This window comes from Canis lupus, chromosome 29 (genome assembly GCF_011100685.1).
Source record: "Canis lupus familiaris isolate Mischka breed German Shepherd chromosome 29, alternate assembly UU_Cfam_GSD_1.0, whole genome shotgun sequence".
In the NCBI taxonomy this organism is placed as follows: domain Eukaryota; kingdom Metazoa; phylum Chordata; class Mammalia; order Carnivora; family Canidae; genus Canis; species Canis lupus.
The window spans coordinates 16,841,032-16,864,263 of NC_049250.1; the positions used below are offsets into that span (position 1 = coordinate 16,841,032).

Sequence of the window (23,232 nt, forward strand, 5' to 3'; positions counted from 1 at the left end):
GGCAGGCGCCAAACCGCTGCGCCACCCAGAGATCCCGCCCCTACTGTTTTTAAAAATTATTTTTCATCTCTCTGAAATTTTTACAATGAATGTATATTTTACTTAATTATTAAGAACAATCTGAGGAAGAGGTACCTCAAACACAGAGATTAAATCATCCCTCAGGATCATCATTAATGCCATCCTATCAGTGCATTCGTGCATTAAGTCTCCTCTTGTAGTTTAGTCCCATTTTTTTTTCCACTTCATCTTTGATCTTCATACACATCTCTTCATCCCTCCTGTTAATACTCATTTTAATATATTTGTTATATGTCCTTGGAATTTGTATTTTGGGTGTTGTTTCACATCTGTGAGTATTTAATAAATATACAAAAATGATACTGTGCTATACAGTGTTTTGTTTCTGGTTCTTTTTTTTTTTTAAGATTTTATTTATTTATTCATGAGAGACAGAGAGGCAGAGACATAGGCAGAGGGAGAAACAGGTTCCACGCAGGGAGCCTGATGTGGGACCCAATCCCGGGACTCCAGGATCATGCCCTGGGCTGAAGGCAGGTGCTAAACCGCTGAGCCACCTAGGCGTCCCTTGTTTTTGACTCTCGAGTGGAATTCTTTGTGGGCATCAACTGTAGCTTTCTTACTAATTTCTCTAGTGGTAGATGCCTATTTTGCTTCTAATTCAGTACTATAGAGAAAGTTGGAATGAGTATCTTAGTTATGGGTCTTTCACTGAACCCTACAGATAATTTTTTATCTGTATCTTTTATTAAATTTTTTTGTAGTTTATTAGTAGAACTGGAATTCGTAGGACTGGAATTTGTAGAATAGGAAAAACACATACACAGTTTCACCAAATGCTGGGAACATTTGTTTTGAGTTTTTGTGTGAATATGTTTTTATTTTTCTTGGGTACATAGAAAAGTTACCTCATTTTACATTCTTACTATATTCCTAACCAACTTCTGGTATTACCTTTCTGATTTTTCCAATTAATGAACATAAAGTGTATATCATTGATGTTTTAATTTGTATTTATTAGTTAAGCTAGACATCTTCCTAGGGTTTTTCTTTATGAACTGCCTTGTTTGTATCTTTGACCATTTGTCTGTTGGATTCCCTATTTTTAAAAAACTAATCAGCTTGTTCCTTATATAATATTATCGATGGATTGTATTGGCTTTCATGCTGTTAATGCTACTATGGTTATTTTCATTTTAAAATGGAGAAAAGCTATAGAAATGCTTTCAAAGTCATAATAAAGTTAATTTTTGTTTTTAGTCCAGACGTCAGAGCATTTCTTCAAATGGACAGTCCAAAACATCAGTCAGATCCATCTGAAGATGAGGATGAAAGAAGTACTCAGAAGGTAGTAGGAGGGATTATATTTTTTAACAGAAAAACTACTATTCCCCAAAGATGAAATTACTGGCAACTTTAGGGCAACATTTACTTAAAATGATGTAATTTCATCCATTATAAATTTTCTACTCTCTAGAATACATAAAGACAAATGTGTACACCTCTTACTAATTACTGTTTCTTTCAAAATTTATAAATGAGTACTTTTATGATAAAAAGTAAGATATGTTAGTATTTAGTAGGAAGAGTAGTAGAAAGTTTAGTTAGTAGAAAGTTTTGAAAATTGATATATTACTTCCTTATCACTAATCAGACCACTAATTTTTAACATTTTAGTAATTTTCTTTCTATTCTTCTCTTAATATATAAGGATTTTTAAGTTACCTGATTTTAATTGTATAGCATATATAATTATATATTCTACTCTCTTCACTTTACATCTTAATTTTTTGTCATTATGTATCTTCATAATCATTAACATACTTAAACTATTATTTTGAATTTTGGCCAGCAGGAAAGGCCTTTTCAACCAGAATGTTAATTTAATACTTCTTCCTCTACATAGCCAGGTTTTTTGGTGCAGAACAGTCAATACACATCTGCCAGTTGGCATCAACTGTTTTATTCCTATAGGTATACACGCATAATCAGTATGTGTTCCAAATCAAGAATAGGATATTCTTATTTTTTTAAATCAATTATAATAACATAAATAAATATAATAAGCTGTGGCTTATTATAAAGATGTTTTTAGCATTTACTTTAGAAATGTTAAATGTGAGAAAGATAAATTGCAATAACTTAACCCAGATAATTATTATTTAGCGATTAAAATTATAATGAAAAATGTAAATAAACATGGGTAACATCTTTATAATTAAAAAGTGATGAAAACTAGATATAAATGTTTGGTTAATATATACATGAAAATCAGAGGTGTTAGGTTGAAGTGTATTTTTGTCTTTATAATGTCTTATTTTGTCATGGTTCTGTTTTTGTGATTTAAAGATAATATGAATCAGAATATTATGTCCCACAGCTAAAATCTTTATTTGGAGAATAGACCTATTCCTTTTTTGTAGCTACTATAAAGTAGTAATTTTCCTTCTCTGATATCATAAGAGGGTTTTCAGTAGAAAACTGATATATCTGATATATATAACTGATATAAACTGATATAAACTGATATATATATCGTTTCCATTTGTGACATGATTGATCCATAAAAGAATATTTTAATTTTATATCTGTGCGACTTGTCAAAAGAGAAACAAACTGGGACAGAATTCATAATAAATAAGGCATAAAAAGGAAAAACATTTGTGTAAAAATATCACACAAATGGATTTTTGAAAAAAAAGAATATTTAAGACCCCAGTAGGTTAAAGAAAAGGAGCATGAAGAAATACTGTTAGTGAACAGATGGGAGAATGTTCAACCTCAATGCCAATAGCAAGTGAAATTTGTACAAAAGAGATTTTTTTCTGACAAATTAACAAAAATTTAAGTAGATAAAATACTTTAGGACTGATAAGGGTTAAAGCACAGTAGGCACCCTCGGGTTTTCCTGGCATTGCTGTAATTTTATGCAACTCTTTTGGAAAGCAATTTGGCAATGTGTACCAAACATGAAAATATTCAAGTCATTTAGGAGTTGATGCAAATGAAATAATTCTTCACACAGGGGAAAAAAAAAAGATACTCATTTTAGTACAGTTTATATGAAAAATTAGAAACAGTTTAAATATTCATCAATCAAATAGTGTTTGTCCCCATATATTGTGTATCCTGAGATATTAATATTTTAAGTTTTGACATACTGTTACCTGAAATTAGTGTATAAAATTTTATATGCATATTTTCACAGTATGATACCAGTTTTTTAAAGTTACACAAAGACTATATGAAATTGCTGTAATATTTGCAAAAATCATCTGTTAATAAGGTTACAGATTTTTTATTTATTTTTATTTATTTATTTTTTTGGTTACAGATTTTTTAAAAGCATTTTCTTCTTGGTACTTTCCATGTTTTCCAACTATGAGAATATATTTTTCATTGAAAAAGATGAAATTATTAAAAAATATGTTAAAGAATAAAATGTATGTAACCCTGATTTTCCATATTTTGCTTGCTAATCATATTGAGAGTATATAGGCTTAGGTCATTTGAAAAATATCTTGCCTTGCCATAGGAGACAGCTGGTTTTGAAGAAAGAACCAGACTAATGAGAACTTCCCGAATTCTGGTTCCTGTTCTCTGCTGATTTTGGCCTTAGATCTGAATTTTATTTCCTGTCTCTTTTTTCATCCATAAAACCTGAAACTTGGACTAGGACCTCTTGCAGTTTTAAGATATGGATGAAAAGAATCTCTTCAGAAAAGAGAAAGAGCTGTGTTTTGCCTTACAGCTATAACTATTTTTTAAAATTATTTTAAGATTTATTTATTTGAGAGAGAGTGCATGTGAGAGAGAGGCAGAGGGAGAGAATCCCCACTGAGTGCAGAGCCCAACCAATGGCTCCATCTCAAGACCTATGAGATCATGGGGATCCCTGGGTGGCTCAGCGGTTTAGCGCCTGCCTTTGGCCCAGGGCGCGATCCTGGAGTCCCAGGATTGAGTCCCATGTCACGCTCCTGGCATGGAGCCTGCTTCTCCCTCCTCCTGTGTCTCTGCCTCTCTCTCTCTCTCTCTATGTCTATCATAAATAAATCTTAAGAAAAAAAAGACCTATGAGATCATGACCTGACACATAACCGACTAAGCCACCCAGGCACCCTGCTGTAGCTATTTATTAAGGACTTCTAAGTGGATAACTAAATTAATAGCCAGAAAATACCTTTGAGGGCATCTAGATGTTTCAACTTTTTTAGAGAGAGAAAGCAGCCAAAACAAATCAGGAAACTTATGCTTTTGTTAGTGTTCACTGTTAATAAATTATATCTCGCCCTCAGTTTACTATTTAGATGTAATTTTTAAAAATAGAGTAAAAGGTTATCTAATTATATCTCCCAATAATTTCCATTATCATTTCAGAAATGTGCTCTATTAGGAAAATCATTGCTATGTATTGAAATCTTCCTACATAATGGTGTGATTTAGGGCACAAGTTGTCCTATTGTTAAATCCATGCTTACTGAATCCTCTTCCTTCATTTATATAAAAAAGTTAGTTAGTTGCATGGAAAAGTGATCCAGTTTTGAGAGGCCTAGGTGGCTTAGTCAGTTGAACAACTGGCTCTTAGTTTTGGCTCAGGTCATGATCTCGAGTCGTGGGATGGCCCTCCATGGGGCTCCCCACTCAGTGGAGAGTCTGCTTGAAGATTCTGTCCCTCTGCCCCTGCCTCTGCTCACTCTCTCGTCCCTTCCCTCTCTCTCTGAAATAAATCTTTAAAAAAAGAGAAAAAGTAATCCGTAAGTTTTCTGCACATTCATTAAAAGATAAACGTATCAGAATTGTAACTTAGTTTGCTTATTTTATCAGATTCTCTGGAACACTATAATATATAAACAGAAAAGATTATTCCATGTTAAAATTATGGCACAACAAGATAAATCTAATTTCATGAACCAGATTTTTAACATATTTTTTTTGTCTTGTGGTAGATTGTATGGTTCTCTCTATTTCTGTCTTCTGGGGACTGAAAATGTATTACTTGAAAGTTTTTTGTGTAAAGATATTGATTGGTAGGAAATTTGTAAGTAAGAAGCTGGTGCCAGTATTGTTATTTATAAGAAATGTATTATTATACTTAGGAATTTTTGCCCTTTATTTTTAAAAGTAGTTTGTATTTTAGAGGTTGTCTATAAGTTTCAAATGAATTTAAATGGAAATATATATATATCTCTAAGAAGAAATTGCTTAGATAAAATTTTTTGGTTCTGATTAACCTAAAGAAAAAAATTCTTTAAAGCTTATTTTATATCTATAATTTATATGAAATGTAATTATATAGAGCTGTAGTAAAAGTATGCATATTTGGGATATCTATAACTATTTTAATTCTCTGTATGCATAAAGAATTTCAAAGGGAATTTATGTGAAGCAATTTACTTACACTTGGCTTTGCAAAAAGTGCTCACATTAATAGGATCACTAGATTAATCTTATGGGACTTGGGGTTAAATTTCTAGCTAATTAGTGAGCTAGAATCTATTTTAGGTTAAATTGCTTTTTGGCATAGTAGGTAAGTAAAGATTTGCTTCTAAATTAGTATTAGGGATCAAATTTACCATATTAATTATTGTAAAGGGAAAAGGCTATCTAAAATTTTTATTTGGGGCACCTGGGTGGCTCACTCAATTAAGTGTCTGCCTTTTGCTCAAGTCATGATCCCAGGGTCCTGGGATCGAGCCCCACGTTGGGTTCCCTATTCAGCGGGAAGCATGCTTCTCCCCCTCCCCTTGCTTGTGTTCTCTCTCTTTCTCTGTCAGATAAATAAAATCTTTAAAATAAAACAAAACAAAATAAAATTTTTATTTACCTACAGTGGTAGAATTGAAAGAAAAGCTCTCTTGTCTACATATATTTGATTTATTTTTTTTTTAATTTTTATTTATTTATGATAGTCACAGAGAGAGAGAGAGAGAGAGAGAGAGAGGCAGAGACACAGGCAGAGGGAGAAGCAGGCTCCATGCACCGGGAGCCTGACGTGGGATTCGATCCCAGGTCTCCAGGATCGCGCCCTGGGCCAAAGGCAGGCGCTAAACCACTGCGCCACCCAGGGATCCCCATATATTTGATTTAGAAATAAGTCTGTCTCCTATAATTCAGTCAAGCATTTGCAGTCTTCAACATCATAGTATCATTTGCATATCATAAAATTAATAAGCAATTATTTGAAAATTTTGAAAAAAAAGACAGCCATTTACCAGCTTTTTAAATGTAGAAATGATCCTTCATAAATTGTGGTTTCTACAGCCACTTGTCCAAGGACCTTTCCCCAGTTTACTTCATTCATTTGACAACTTTGAGCTTCATTTCTGCCATATTTTTTCCTTAAAACTGCTCTTGAAATTTATCATAAAAATGAGTATGTTTATATTGATTGTATGTTTCCAAATAACTTTCTGCATTTATTAAGAATTAGGACTTCAGGTTTCTTTAATATGAAAATACATCCAATATCTGTGGTAGAATTATGTATATTTTATTTTCAGAAACATTCATTGACTGTTAATCTTTGAAGCTCCAATAAGAGTGTTACTGTTTTTTTTCCCCCATCCCAATAGCTACACTCTACCTCACAGAACATCAACCTGGGACCATCTGGAAATCCTCAGTAAGTTTGTTTCAGACATCCCCTAATTGAATTCTAGGAAGACCTTTTTTGTGACTATGCAAATATACACCAGTTTAATTACACCGGTTTAACTAGAATCCTATAAAATATAAGAACCACAGTTACACTGAATATAGTACTATCACATGCTTGCGTATTTTATTGCTCTAGCTTTGCATTACTGTAATAGAGCTCTGAGGAGTTTTTAAATCCATAATTTATTATCAGGTTTTACTGTTCTGCCTTTGTTATTTTTATGGTGTGTGTGTGTGTGTGTGTGTGTGTAACCAGGAGACCATATTTCTCGGGAGATCTTAAGTCCTGAGAGGTACTCTGACAAAAGTATCCATGCAGACCTAACAGATATTCTCTCTGGTGCTCAGTGTTATTGGTGAAACCCTAAGTGTCAGCCAGCTTGTTCTAGAGGAGTTGTGATGGACATGCTTAGCATCTTAAAGGCTGTTAAACTTGCTCTGACCAGTTCCTCCCACAGTCCCATATTTGAGCACAGGGAAGACAGTTTGAGGAACAGCAGAAATGGCAAATATAGACTCCATCTTGAGTGTCAACTCCCGCAGTTCATTAGAAGTGAATGCCTAGACTACAAATACAAAGGATTCCAAGGCCACTTCTTGACTCAGTTTGAGGAGTGCCCTGACAGATTAGTGGTATCTGCCGTGGAGAAGAAGTATAGGGTTGCTGTCCTTATGTATAATTATTCTTTTTCAGGTTCATTGGACTCATTCTGAAGTAGTCTATCTTTTATCCCAGGACATTATGTTTCCCTCACTCCTTTGGTCCACTTAGTGAGTAGACAGTTGAGAAATGGCTCAGGGATTGGGTCCTAGGAGACTACAACATTGCAGTAAGGTAGAAAAACTGGGAATGCAATGTCACAAAATTAGTTGAAGGAAAGTGTGTCAAGGGAGGAGTAATTAACTCTGTTAATGTTGCTGGTAAAGCAGATAATTGTTAATTGTTGAGAATTGACCACCGGATTTGACCTTTGTGAGCCATTTTAGTGGTGTGGTGGGTACAGACCCTGATAAGAAAGAGTTCAAGAGAGACCTAGAGGAGAGGACAGCAGGAATAGATAAAGAATTAAATCTCTTACTTGAGGAGTTCTGCTGCAAAGGAAAGCACAGAAATGGGGTGGTAGCTGAAAGGGAAGGTTTGGTCTTGAGCATGATTTTCTGTTGTCATACACTAAGTTGGTCAGGCAGCACAGAAACAGAAACTTGCTTTCACTTAGTTCATCACTGACAGTTAACAGTGGGACCTTGAGTATTGCCTCAGTTAGCCTATTTACTATGTTTGAGGAATTTGCAAGATTTTTTGCTGTTACATTTATTTAAAAAAAATATTTAAGTGTCTCAGCATATCATTCAGGAGCAAAATAACTAGTCCAAAGAGCAGATTCTTGAAGAAGAAAAACACCTGAGCTTAGTTAAGTATTTATCTCCCTAATCTTTACCTGTTATTATTTAACCTAGACCTTGTGTTACTCTCATGTTTGAATTGACTTTATTTTGATAATGAATTAAAGTAGATTTAAAGTCTAGGGGCACCTGGGTGGCTCAGTCCAGTTGAGCATCTGCCGTCAGCTCAGGTTATGATCTCAGAGTTCTGGGATTGAGCCCCACATCGGCTTCCAGCTCAACAGGGAGTCTTGCTTCTCCCTCTCTCTGCCTCTCCCTCCCTCTTGTTGCATGCTCTCGTGTGTGCACATGTGCGCGCGCTCTCTCTCTCTTTCTCTCTCTCTCAAATAAATAATCAATCCTTTTTAAAAAATTAAAGGAAATTTAAAATCTAAATGGAGTCGTTCTCCTCTTCTTAGTCCAACTTAGGATTCAGTCTGTGTTGAAGGAAACAGCTCTTCTGTCTGTTTAGGCTCTGCTTTCTGCTGCAATGTGCTTTTGCCTACCTATAGCCAATGTCATTTTTACCTGACAGGTTAATATAAATAAAAGGACAAAACTAGTGTTCCCTCTGGTTTCTCTACTGGATTTTCTGCATTACCATGTATGAGAATAAGCAGAGAGGTCTTTTATCTGTAATGTACAGTAAGTGATGTATACATGTCAGAAGAATTGCCAGACGAGGCAGTCCTTGAAATATATTACTAATTTATATAATTATTCAGTGTCCTTATTAACAACATTGGTGAGTTTATGGTTAATAAAATTGATTTAAATAGAAACTATTTTGAGTTCAAAACAATATACAGGCATAGATACATCCTTTTCCCCAAAGAGACTATTATTAAAATCCCTCTTAAGCAGAACTTAACAAGACTTAAATAAAGTTAAAAAAAAAAAAGACTTAAATAAACTTATAAAATGTCTTATCAGAAAGTAGATGTTACTACTATTCATTATTAATCTATTTTATATTCAGAATGAGTTACTACCAGTGTGGAAGCTGGAGTCATCATGCTGAAATGCCTTGTGCTCAGCATTTACTTAGTAAAGAGTAGGTGCTAAGTAATGTTTAAAAGTTGACATCTTTCCAATTTCTAGGAAGCTAAATCTTGTCATTGTCCATTTATTTCAGTGCTAAACCAACAGACTTTGATTTCCTGAAAGTTATTGGAAAAGGCAGCTTTGGCAAGGTAAGAGTGTTTTTAATTTGTCATTCAGTAAATAAGTACCTAAGAAATGCATGCCTTATGTATTCCAGGCTTCAGGACTTGTTGGTATGCAGGGTATGGAGTTACAATGGTTTTCTCTATCTTTGAAATACGTAGGGAGATAAGGCATCTACTCCAATTTTTTTTTTTTAATTTTTTTTCTTAAATTTTTATTTATTTGTGATAGTCACAGAGAGAGAGAGAGAATGAGGCAGAGACACAGGCAGAGGGAGAAGCAGGCTCCATGCACCGGGAGCCCGACGTGGGATTCGATCCCGGGTCTCCAGGATCGCGCCCTGGGCCAAAGGCAGGCGCCAAACCGCTGCGCCACCCAGGGATCCCTCTACTCCAATTTTAACATAAAATTCATTTGTTCAAGTATTTCTTGAGCCCCTCCGATGTGCCAAGCAGAATACTGGGTTCTGGTTAGTTAGAGAGTATTGAACAAAAATTATATAGTTACTGGAACACCTGGATGGCTCAGTGGTTGAGCATCTGCCTTCAGCTCAGGCCATGATCCCGGGATCCGGGATCAGGTCCTGCATTAGGCTCCATGTGGGGGGCTGCTTCTCCCTCTGCCTATGTCTCTGCTTCTCTCTCTCTCTCTCTCTCTCTCTCTCTCTCTCCCTCTCTCCCTCTCTCTCTCCCTCTCTCTCTCTCTGTCTCTCATGAACAAATAAATCTTAAAAATAAAATTTAAAAAATTTTTAAAATGACATAGTTACTACCTTTGTGGTGCTTGTAACCTAGTAGAGAAAATAGCCAATTAAAAATATGCAGTCAAGGATAGCCCGGGTGGCTCAGTGGTTTAGTGCCACCTTCAGCCCAGGGCTTGATCCTGGAGACCCGGGATTGGGTCCCGCGTCGAGCTTCCTGCATGGAGCCTGTTTCTCCCTCTGCTTGTGTCTCTGCCTCTCTCTCTGTCTCTGTCTCTCATGAATAAATAAAAATAAAATCTTAAAAAACAAAAAACGCAGTCAGGGATGCCTGGGTGGCTCAGTGGTTGAGCACCTGCCTTTGGCGCATGGCATGATCCTGGAGTCCCAGGATCGAGTCCCACATCTGGCTCCCTGCAAGGAGCCTGCTTCTCCCTCTGCCTATGTCTCCGCCTCTCCCTCTCTTTCTCTGTGTCTTTCATGAATAAATAAATAAAATCTTTAAAAAAAATGCAGTCAGCACTTGATGGGATGAGCACTGGGTGTTATATGTTATATGTTCCCATATATATATGTTATATATATATGTTATATGTTATATATATATTATATAATCCAACTCCAATAAAAAATATATAATAAAAAATATGCAATCAATTAAATAATTAAAAGCAGTAATGGGGATTGTGATATAAATAAAGAATAACGTGAAGTGATGGAGGACAGTAGGCAAGTGGTGGTGAAATTCCTCTTCAGATGGGTGTCCAAGGATGGCTTCTTTAAAGAGGTGCTGTTTAAGCTGAAGCTGGAAAAAAAAAAATAAGCAGCTCTGAAAATAACAGTTGGGGAAAGAAAGGGATATGTGAAAACCCTGCTGTTCCTCATACAGTGAGTATCAGATGAATCCTATAATTTGATCATGTGGCCAAACCAGGGAAGGAGAATCTGCTTTAAGGCCAAAAGCATCATAGATGGAGTTACCAGAATCATCAGATAGATTTAAGTGATTTTTTGCATTACACTTCAATCTGTAGTGAAAATAAATATGCATGTGTTTAATTATAGTTTGCTGCATTCCTAGCTTTGGGTATCTCTAGTTTGTTTTCTGAGTTCCCTGGATACCAGAAACTGTGACCATACATTTAAATCCACGTGTGTTAATTCAGCACACATATATTGGCCACCCACTACATGCTGGACATTGTACTAGTACAGCAACAGAAGGTTAGAGAGGGATACTGCACTCAAAATGCTCAGTTTGTTGGGATGTTAGAGATAATCTGTCATTAAAAACAAAAAGTATTATGGGGGGGCACCTGGGTGCCTCAGTAGTTGAGCGTCTGCCTTTGATTCAGGTCATGATCCCAGGGTCCTCAGATCGAGTCCCACATCAGGCTCCCTGGAGGAAGCCTGCTTGTCCCTCTACCTATGTCTCTGCCTCTCTCTCTCTCTCTCTCTCTCTGTGTCCCTCATGAATAAAATCTTAAAAAAAAAAAAAAAGTACTATCTTTTGGAAACTTCATGTTTAGATCTAGAGTCTACCAGAAATTGGTTCCTGGGTCTACTATGAAGTTGCAGGGTGTCACAGTTCATTTTTTCCCCTATTGATATCCAACTGATCCCACACAATTTATTGAAAAGACAGATCTTTTCCCACTGATCTGTAGGGTGACCTGCATCATTTATCCATTGTCCATATATGCATGGATCTGCTTCTAGATTTTATGTTTTATATTTCTGTTTCAAGATTGTACATTTTGTTCCATTGTTCTACTGGACTGCAAAATAGCTTGATATCCAACAAAACAAGTCCTCCCTCTTTGTTCTTCAAGAGTCTTAGCCCTCTGCATATCTTTTTAAGTTTTAGAATTAGCATGCTAATTTCCACAAAATTCAGCTGGATTTTTTTTTTAAAGATTTTATTTATTCATGAGATACACAGAGAGAGGCAGATACATAGGCAGAGGGAGAAGCAGGTTCCCCACAGGGAGCTCCATACAGGACTCAATGCCAGGACCCCTTCAGCCCTGTGCTGAAGGCAGATGCTCAACCACTGAGCCACCCAGGTGTCCCTCGGCTGGATTTTGATTGGGATTGCATTGAACTGCAGATCAATTTGGAAAGAGTTGTTACTTTTATATCACTGAGTCTTCTGTGACCATGGATATTTTTTTAATTTAGTTCATCTTTAATTTTTCTCAGTACTGTTTTATTGTCCTATATAGAGTTTTTACACATCTTTAATTAGATTTATTCCTGTGTGTTTCATTTTTTTATGCTGTTGAAAACTGGTGATAATTATTGAAGCTAAATATATGCAATTACGTGCGTGACACATTGGTTCTACTTCTACCCATATATATATCCAACAGAAATACGTGCACATATGCAATAATTCATAAACAATCTAAATGTCTGTCAATTAAGGAATGGATTAAACTGTATAATGCGTTTTTCACAGAACTAGAGGAAATAATCTTTTTTTTCTTTTTTTTTATTGGTGTTCAATTTACCAACATACAGAGTAACCCCCAGTACCCGTCATCCACTCACTCCCACCCCCTGCCCTCCTCCCCTTCTACCACCCCTAGTTCGTTTCCCAGAGTTAGGAGTCTTTACATTCTGTCTCCCTTTCTGATATTTCCCACACATTTCTTCTCCCTTCCCTTATATTCCCTTTCACTATTATTTATATTCCCCAAATGAATGAAAACATATAATGTTTGTCCTTCTCCGACTGACTTACTTCACTCAGCATAATACCCTCCAGTTCCATCCACGTTGAAGCAAATGGTGGGTATTTGTCGTTTCTAATGACTGAGTAATAGTCCATTGTATACATAAACCACATCTTCTTTATCCACTCATCTTTCGATGGACACCAGGGCTCCTTCCACAGTTTGGCTATTGTGGTCATTGCTGCTAGAAACATCGGGGTGCAGGTGTCCCTGCGTTTCATTGCATCTGTATCTTTGGGGTAAATCCCAAACAGTGCAATTGCTGGGTCGTAGGGCAGGTCTATTTTTAACTCTTTGAGGAACCTCCACACAGTTTTCCAGAGTGGCTGCACCAGTTCACATTCCCACCAACAGTGTAAGAGGGTTCCCTTTTCTCCGCATCCTCTCCAACATTTGTGGTTTCCTGCCTTGTTAATTTTCCCCATTCTCACTGGTGTGAGGTGGTATCTCATTGTGGTTTTGATTTGTATTTCCCTGATGGCAAGTGATGCAGAGCATTTTCTCATGTGCATGTTGGCCATGTCTCTGTCTTCCTCTGTGAGATTTCTCTTCATGTCTTTTGCCCATTTCATGAGTGGATTGTTTGTTTCTTTGGTGTTGAGTTTAATAAGTTCTTTATAGATCTTGGAAACTAGCCCTTTATCTGATATGTCATTTGCAAATATCTTCTCCCATTCTGTAGGTTGTCTTTTAGTTTTGTTGACTGTATCCTTTGCTGTGCAAAAGCTTCTTATCTTGATGAAGTCCCAATAGTTCATTTTTGCTTTTGTTTCTTTTGCCTTCGAGGATGTATCTTGCAAGAAGTTACTGTGGCTGAGTTCAAAAAGGGTGTTGCCTGTGTTCTCCTCTAGGATTTTGATGGAATCTTGTCTCACATTTAGATCTTTCATCCATTTTGAGTTTATCTTTGTGTATGGTGCAAGAGAGTGGTCTAGTTTCATTCTTCTGCATGTGGATGTCCAATTTTCCCAGCACCATTTATTGAAGAGACTGTCTTTCTTCCAATGGATAGTCTTTCCTCCTTTATCAAATATTAGTAGACCATAAAGTTCAGGGTCCACTTCTGGGTTCTCTATTCTGTTCCATTGATCTATGTGTCTGTTTTTGTGCCAGTACCACACTGTCTTGATGACCACAGCTTTGTAGTACAACCTGAAATCTGGCATTGTGATGCCCCCAGATATGGTTTTCTTTTTTAAAATTCCCCTGGCTATTTGGGGTCTTTTCTGATTCCACACAAATCTTAAAATAATTTGTTCTAACTCTCTGAAGAAAGTCCATGGTATTTTGATAGGGATTGCATTAAATGTGTAAATTACCCTGGGTAACATTGACATTTTCACAATATTAATTCTGCCAATCCATGAGCATGGAACATTTTTCCATCTCTTTGTGTCTTCCTCAATTTCTTTCAGAAGTGTTCTATAGTTTTTAGGGTATAGATCCTTTACCTCTTTGGTTAGGTTTATTCCTAGGTATCTTATGCTTTTGGGTGCAATTGTAAATGGGATTGACTCCTTAATTTCTCTTTCTTCAGTCTCATTGTTAGTGTATAGAAATGCCACTGATTTCTGGGCATTGATTTTGTATCCTGCCATGCTACCAAATTGCTGTATGAGTTCTAGCAATCTTGGGGTGGAAACTTTTGGGTTTTCTATGTAGAGTATCATGTCATCGGCGAAGAGGGAGAGTTTGACTTCTTCTTTGCCAATTTGAATGCCTTTAATGTCTTTTTGTTGTCTGATTGCTGAGGCTAGGACTTCCAGTACTATGTTGAATAGCAGTGGTGAGAGTCGACATCCCTGTCTTGTTCCTGATCTTAGGGGAAAGGCTCCCAGTGCTTCCCCATTGAGAATGATATTTGCTGTGGGCTTTTCGTAGATGGCTTTTAAGATGTTGAGGAATGTTCCCTCTATCCCTACACTCTGAAGAGTTTTGATCAGAAATGGATGCTGTATTTTGTCAAATGCTTTCTCTGCATCTAATGAGAGGATCATATGTTTCTTGGTTTTTCTCTTGCTGATATGATGAATCACATTGATTGTTTTACGGGTGTTGAACCAGCTTTGTGTCCCAGGGATAAATCCTACTTGGTCATGGTGAATAATTTTCTTAATGTACTGTTGGATCCTATTGGCCAGTATCTTGTTGAGAATTTTTGCATCCATGTTCATCAAGGATATTGGTCTGTAATTCTCCTTTTTTGGTTGGGTCTTTGTCTGGTTTTGGAATTAAAGTGATGCTGGCCTCAGAGAACGAACTTGGAAGTACTCCATCTCTTTCTATCTTTCCAAACAGCTTTAGGAGAATAGGTATGGTTTCTTCTTTAAACCTTTGATAGAATTCCCCTGGGAAGCCATCTGGCCCTGGACTCTTGTGTCTTGGGAGGTTTTGGATGACTGCTTCAATTTCCTCCCTGGTTATTGGCCTGTTTAGATTTTCTATTTCTTCCTGTTCCAGTTTTGGTAGTTTGTGGCTTTCCAGGAATGCGTCCATTTCTTCTAGATTGCCTAATTTATTGGCGTATAGCTGTTCATAATATGTTTTTACAATCGTTTGTATTTCCTTGGTGTTGGTAGTGATCTCTCCTTTCTCATTCATGATTTTATTAATTTGAGTCTTCTCTCTCTTCTTTTTAATAAGGCTGGCTAATGGTTTATCTATCTTATTAATTCTTTCAAAGAACCAACTCCTGGTTCTGTTAATCTGTTCCACAGTTCTTCTGGTCTCGATTTCGTTGAGTTCTGCTCGAATCTTTATTAACTCTCTTCTTGTCCTGGGTGTAGGATCTATTTGCTGTTTTTTCTCTAGCTCCTTTATGTGTAAGGTTAGCTTTTGTATTTGAGTTCTTTCCAGTTTTTGAATGGATGCTTGTATTGCGATGTATTTCCCCCTTAGGACTGCTTTTGCTGCATCCCAAAGAGTTTGAACAGTTGTATCTTCATTCTCATTAGTTTCCATGAATGTTTTTAATTCTTCCTTAATTTCCTGGTTGACCCTTTTATCTTTTAGCAGGATGGTCCTTAACCTCCACGTGTTTGAGGTCCTTCCAAACTTCTTGTTGTGATTTAGTTCTAATTTCAAGGCATTATGGTCTGAGAATATGCAGGGGACGATCCCAATCTTTTGGTATCGGTTCACACCCGATTTGTGACCCAGTATGTGGTCTATTCTGGAGAAAGTTCCATGTGCACTTGAGAAGAATGTGTATTCAGTTGAGTTTGGATGTAAAGTTCTGTAAATATCTGTGAAATCCATCTGGTCCAGGGTATCATTTAAAGCTCTCGTTTCTTTGGAGATGTTGTGCTTAGAAGACCTATCGAGTATAGAAAGAGCTAGATTGAAGTCACCAAGTATAAGTGTATTATTATCTAAGTATTTCTTCACTTTGGTTATTAATTGGTTTAAATATTTGGCAGCTCCCACATTCGGGGCATATATATTGATGATTGTTAAGTCCTCTTGTTGGATAGATCCTTTAAGTATGATATAGTGTCCCTCTTCATCTCTCACTACAGTCTTCGGGGTAAATTTTAGTTTATCTGATATAAGGATGGCTACCCCTGCTTTCTTTTGAGGGCCATTCGAATGGTAAATGGTTCTCCAACCTTTTATTTTCAGGCTGTAGGTGTCCTTCTGTCTAAAATGAGTCTCTTGTAGACAGCAAATAGATGGGTCCTGCTTTTTTATCCAGTCTGAAACCCTGCACCTTTTGATGGGGTCATGAAGCCCGTTCACGTTCAGAGTTCCTGTCGACAGATACGAGTTTAGTGTCATCATGATATCTATTCAGTCCTTGTTTTTGTGGATTGTTCCACTGAACTTCTTCTTAAAGGGGAATTTTAAGAGGCCCCCTTAAAATTTCTTGCAGAGCTGGTTTGGAGGTCACATATTCTTTCAGTTCCTGCCTGTTTTGGAAGCTCTTTTTCTCTCCTTCCGTTCTGAATGAGAGCCTTGCTGGATAAAGTATTCTTGGTTGCATGTTCTTCTCATTTAGGACCCTGAATATATCCTGCCAGCCCTTTCTGGCCTGCCAGGTCTCTGTGGAGAGGTCTGCTGTTACCCTAATACTCCTCCCCATAAAAGTCAGGAATTTCTTGTCTCTTGCTGCTTTAAGGATCTTCTCTTTATCTTTGGAATTTGCAAGCTTCACTATTAAATGTCGAGGTGTTGAACGGTTTTTATTGATTTTAGGGGGGGATCTCTCTATTTCCTGGATCTGAATGCCTGTTTCCCTTCCCAGATTAGGAAAGTTTTCAGCTAGAATTTGTTCAAATACATATTCTGGCCCTCTGTCCCTTTCGGCGCCCTCGGGAACCCCAATTAAACGTAGGTTTTTCTTCCTCAAGCTGTCGTTTATTTCCCTTAATCTATCTTCATGGTCTTTTAATTGTTTGTCTCTTTTTTCCTCAGTTTCCCTCTTTGCCATCAACTTGTCTTCTATGTCACTCACTCGTTCTTCCACCTTGTTAACCCTCGTCGTTAGGACTTCTAGTTTGGATTGCATCTCATTCAATTGATTTTTAATTTCTGCCTGATTAGCTCTAAATTCTGCAGTCATGAAGTCTCTTGAGTCCTTTATGCTTTTTTCTAGAGCCACCAGTAGCTGTATAATAGTGCTTCTGAATTGGCTTTCTGACGTTGAATTGTAATCCAGATTTTGTAACTCTGTGGGAGAGAGGACTGTTTCTGATTCTTTCTTTTGAGGTGAGGTTTTCATTCTAGTCATTTTGCTCAGTGCAGAGTGGCCAAAAGCAAGTTGTATTGGGAAAAGGAGAAAAAGAGAGGAGAGAAAGAAGGAAAGAAAAGAGAAAGAAAAAAAAAGGGAAGAAAAAAAGAAAAAGAGAAGGAAAAAGAAAGGAAAAAAAGGGTGGGGGAAGGAAACAAATCAAAAAGCAAAACAAAACAACAAAAAACAAACAAACAAAAGAACCACGGGGGAGTATCTTCTGATTCTGTATACTTTAAGTCCCTTGACTTCTCCTGGAACTTGTCCGTCTAGCTGGTCTTCTGGGGGAGGGGCCTGCTGTGCTGATTTTCAGGTGTTAGCACTTGGAGGAGCTGCTCTGCCCCCTGCCCGGTGCAGGGCTCAGTGGGGGTTGTTTACCCCGTGAGGCCCCAGGAGGAACAACCCCAGTGGCGGGGCCAGCTCGGGAGCCCTGGATTCAGCCCCCGCAGTAACTACAGAGCTCTGGTTCTGCAGGGCCTGGAGGCTCCGGGCGGGGCCGCTGATCTGCTCAGCTCGGGGCAGGAGCGTCCTCGCTGCCCTGGGCCCTCCCGGCCTCTGCCTGTCCCGGCTGAGGCCGGATCCTGGGCTGTGTCCCGGCGCCCTGTGCTCCGGGTCTGCGCTGTTGGATTCGCACTCCCACCCCGCAGCCCCCTCCGCGGAGCCGCCCCCGAGCCCCCCGAGCCCCCCGAGCTGCTCCCGCCCCGCAGCCCCCTCCGCGGAGCCGCCCCCGAGCCCCCCGAGCTGCTCCCGCCCCGCAGCCCCCTCCGCGGAGCTGCCACCCGAGTCCCTCCGAGCTGCTCCGGTCCCGCCGTGCGCGCTGCAGCCCTTAGGGAGCTCAGGGCACTCTCCTGGGCACGCAGTTCCTCTGTTACTGTCCCAGAGAGCCTGAGGGCATCCCCGCCCTCCTGGAGTCCTGCTCTAACTCCCTGCGAGGCCTTTCCAACCGGGAAGGTTGGTGCAGCTCCTGCGTCTCCGGGACGGGGCTCTCCTGTCCTGGGGACACTTGCCCCGGCCTCAGCCCGGCTCCTCGTGGGGCCCCTCCCCCTTGGATGCCTTTTATTTCTTTATTTCTTTTTCCCATCTTCCTACCTTGATAGAAGAGCGAACTCTTCTCACTATAGCATTCCAGGTGTTCTCTCTTTAATTCTCAGGCCAAATTCGTAGATTTTCAGGATAATTTGAAGGTTTTCTAGGTAATTTGGTGGGGACAGGTGGGGACCCTACTCTTCCGCCATCTTGCCCCTCCCTCTAGAGGAAATAATCTTAAAATTTGTATGGAACCACAAAAGACCCTCAATAGCAAAAGCAGTCTTGAAAAAGAAAAAACTGGAGGTATCACAATCCATATGCCAAGATATACTACAAAGCTATAGTCATCAAAACAGTGTGGTAGTGGCACAAAGATGACACATAAATCAATGGAACAGAATAGAAAGCCCAGAAATAAACCCAACAATTATATGGTCAATTAATCTTCAACAATGGAGGCAAGAATATGCAATGGGACAAAGTCTCCTCAACAAATGGTGTTGGGAATACTGGACAGCTACATGCAAAAGAATGAAACTGGACCACATTCTTACACCATACAAAAAATAAACTTAAAATGGATTAAGACTTAATGTGAGACTTAAAACCTCCTAGAAGAGCATATATGCAGTAATTTCTGACATCAGCCAGAATAGCATTTTTCTAGACGTGTCTCCTGAGGTAATGGAAATAAAAACAAAAAGAAACTTTTGAATCTACATCAAAATAAAAAGTTTTTGCACAGCAAAGGAACTAATCAACAAAACAAAAATACAACCTACTAAATGGGAGAGAATTTTTGCAAATGACGTATTTGATACAGGGTTAGTATCCAAAATAGATAAAGAACTTCTACAACTCAACACCAAACACCAAGTCATCCAAATAAAAAATGGGCAGAAGACATGAACAGACATTTCTCCAAAGAAGACATACAGATGGCCAACAGACACATGAAAAGATGCTTAACGTCACTTATCATCAGGGAAATGCAAATCGAAACCACATTGACAGATCACCTTATGACTGTTAGAATGGCTAATGTAAGGATGTGGAGAAGAAGGAACCCTTATGCACTGATGTAGCCAGTATAGAAAACAGTATGGAAGTTCCTCAAGAAATTAAAAGCAGAACTACTATATGATCCAGTAATTCTGCTATAGGGATTTACCCAAAGAATACAAAAACACTGATTGAGAAAGCTACACACACCACTATGTTTATAAGCTAATAAAAAAGAATGATACCTTGCTATTTACAACAGAATGGGTGGATCCAGAGAGTATTATGCTAAGTGAGACAGGTTGGTCAGAGAGAGACAGATACTGTATGATTTCATTCATATGTGAATTTAAGAAACAAGACAAACGAAAAAAGGAAAAAAGAAGACAAACCCAAGAAACAGACTCTTAGCTATGGAGAACAAATTGATAGTTACCAGAGGGGAAGTGGGTAAGGGGATGGGAGAATTAGATGAAGAGGATTAAGAGTAGTACACTTATCATTTTAAAAAAGGGGGGGGGGCAGCCCCGGTGGCTTAGCGGTTTAGTGCTGCCTTCGGCCTGGGGCGTGATCCTAGAGACCCAGGATCAAGTCCCACTCCCACATCGGAGTCCATGCATGGAGCCTGCTTCTCCCTCTGCCTGTGTCTCTGCCTCTCTCTCTCTCTCTCTCTCTGTGTGTGTGTCTCTCATGAATTAAAAAGAAAAAAAAGTCTTTAAAAAAATAATTAATTAATTTTTTTTAAAAAGAGTACACTTACCATAGTGAGTATTGGGTAATGTATAGAATTGTTGAATTACTATATTATACACCTAAAACTAATATAACACTGTATATTAACTATTCTGGAATTAAATTTTTTAAATTTTAAACTATGTAATGCATTGTTCTGCACAATAAAAATACAAAATTATGCTACGTGCTACAACATGAATGCATATTACGTTATTTAGAGTGAAAGAAGTCAGAGACTTTATATGATTCTAATTATGTTAAATTTTAAAAAAAGATAAAACCTGTGTTACTACAAATTTGTGACAGGGATAAGTAGTTTCTGAAATAGGGGAGACAGGAAGGGGTACTTCAGGCTACTGATAATGTTGGGTTTTTTTAATTTTTTAAATATTTTTGTTTAAATTCCAGTTAGCTAACATCCAGTGTAATATCAGTTTCAGGTGTACAATTTAGTGTTTCAACACTCATATATAATACCCAATGCTCATCACAGTGCACTCCTTAATCCCTATCACCCATTTAACCCACCCCCCCCACTTCCCCTATGATAACCATCACTTTGTTCTCTGTAGTTAAGAGTTTGTTTCTTGATTTGCTTCTCTCTTTTTATCCCTTATGATGTTTTGTTTTGTTTATCCCTTATGATCTTTTGTTTTGTTCCTTAAATTCCACGTATGGATAAAATTGTATGGTATTTGTCTTTCTCTGACTGACTTATTTCACTTAGTGTAATATTCTCTAGCTCCATCATGTCATTGCAAATGGCAAGAATTCATTCTTCTTTATGGCTGAGTAATATTCTATTATATATATCATGTCATCTTTATCCATTCATCTTTTGGTGGACATTTTGGCTTTTTCCATATTTGGCTGTTATAGATAATGCTGCTATAAACAGGTTGCATGTATCCCTTTGAACTCATTTTTGTGTATTCCTTGGGTAAATAAAAAAATAGACACATAGATCAATCGAACAGAATAGAAACCCAGAAATGAACCCACAACTATATGATAATATTTTATTTTTTGACCTAGATAGTGGTTACATAGTGTGTTCATTTTGCAGTAATTTACTAAACTATTATGATTTGTGGGTTATCCTATATATGTGTTATGTTTAATAAAAATTAAAAGCCTTACAAAATGGTTAGAAACCAATAAAGTACAGTAAAACAAAAGCAGAAGACACAAAAAGGAAAAGTAAATGAAGCAAATCCACAGTGTGTTTTTTTTTTTTTTTTTTTTTTTTTTTTTTTTTAAATTTTTATTTATTTATGATAGTCACAGAGAGAGAGAGAGGCAGAGACACAGGCAGAGGGAGAAGCAGGCTCCATGCACCGGGAGCCCGACGTGGGATTCGATCCCGGGTCTCCAGGATCAGGCCCTGGGCCAAAGGCAGGCGCCAAACCGCTGCGCCACCCAGGGATCCCCACAGTGTGTTTGAAAAATAGAATAAATATATGATAGGCTAAAATAAATAATGGTGATCTAAAAATTATTCTAAACTCTTCTCCATTAAGGGATCTTGGTTCCATTTTCCTTTTGCCTGTTTGTTTCTTAACCATATGTCTATTCTCCAAATCTACCAGTCTATTGGAAAAATGCTTACTTTAAGAAAATTGGTACCTCCTAATTGCCACATTTGAATTATTTACTCATCATGTACTGGAAGATAAACCAACAAAAACAGAGCTGGAAAGGTCAGGCAGGTGGGAGGTGTTGAGTAAAGGAAAAATATAAGAAGGAAAGATGTTCAGTAGAGTAAAATATTGTATCAAATAAAAGAATGGGGGATCCCTGGGTGGCGCAGTGGTTTGGCGCCTGCCTTTGGCCCAGGGCGTGATCCTGGAGACCCGGGATCGAATCCCACATCAGGCTCCCGGTGCATGGAGCCTGCTTCTCCCTCTGCCTATGTCTCTGCCTCTCTCTCTCTCTCTCTCTGTGACTATCATAAATAAATAAAAAATTGAAAAAAAAAAACAAAAGAATGGAAAAATGGGGAAAATGTCAAAAGTGAAGCACGGGACATTTTTACCCTACAGATGTTTTGACTCCATCTTGATTAAAAACAAACATTTTTTTAATTGATAGGTTTTATTTTCTTTTTTTATATAGGTTTTATTTTCTAGAACAATTTTGATTTACAGAAAAAATTTAATAAAGAAGAAAGAAAGGAAGTTCACAGAATTCCAAAACCATCCTCTACTCCATACACACTGTCCCTATTGTTAATACCTTATATTAGCAGGGTACATTTGTTCCAGTTAATGAGCCAACATTGATGAAAGGTCCATTGTTTATTTAGATTTCCTTTCCTTTCACCCAGTGTCCTTTTTTTGTTCTGGAATCTCATCCACAATACCACATCACATTTAGTTGTCATGTCTCCTTTAGCTTCTCTTAGCTGTGATGGTTTCTCAGACTTTCCTTGTTTTTGAGGACCTTGATGATTTTGAAAAGTACTAGTTAAATGTACTATTGTAAGATGTACATATTGTAAGATGTCCCTCAATTGGAATTTGATATTTTTCTCATGATTAGATTGGTATTTTAAGTTTTACAGAGGAAGAGAACATACATACAAGAATATAAGGCCCAGAAGTATCACTAGTTGCTGTGTCAGATAATCCCAAAAAGCTTTGGAATGTATTATTTAATAGCTACACAACTTGTTGGGCATCTTGAATTTCTTAAAATTATTTGCAAAATCCTAAGTATGTCTACTTTTTTCCTGGGGCAAGAGCCTCTAAATTTCTTCAGATCCTTGAAAGTGCATGCAGCCCAGCCCATTGTAGAAACTCAGCTATACATGGTGCTTCTTCCTCTGAATGCTTTTGAATTTGAAAGTTACGGAGAAACCTAAGTGTTAAAACAAAAATGCATTTTGATCACATAGATACCATTGCCTTCTCCTTTTTTTTATGTATCAAGAAGTTGATAGCCTCAGTATTTTCTAAGGACACTCTTGAGGACTCAGGGCTGGTGTGTGTGCGCACGGACGCGCACACACACACACACACACCACACTTGATCTCAAGCAGTCTAGATTTTAGGACTTAAATTTAGTAAAA

At 37.7% G+C, this 23,232-nt stretch overlaps 1 protein-coding gene across 1 annotated transcript in view; it reads left to right on the plus strand.

Moving 5' to 3' along the window:
* Positions 1-23,232, plus strand: part of SGK3 (serum/glucocorticoid regulated kinase family, member 3) — a 70,270-nt gene that overhangs the window by 27,296 nt on the left and 19,742 nt on the right. The window contains 3 exon segments of the mRNA NM_001190428.1: positions 1,282-1,369; positions 6,594-6,643; positions 9,197-9,254. Coding sequence (NP_001177357.1) covers positions 1,282-1,369; positions 6,594-6,643; positions 9,197-9,254 — 196 coding nt within the window.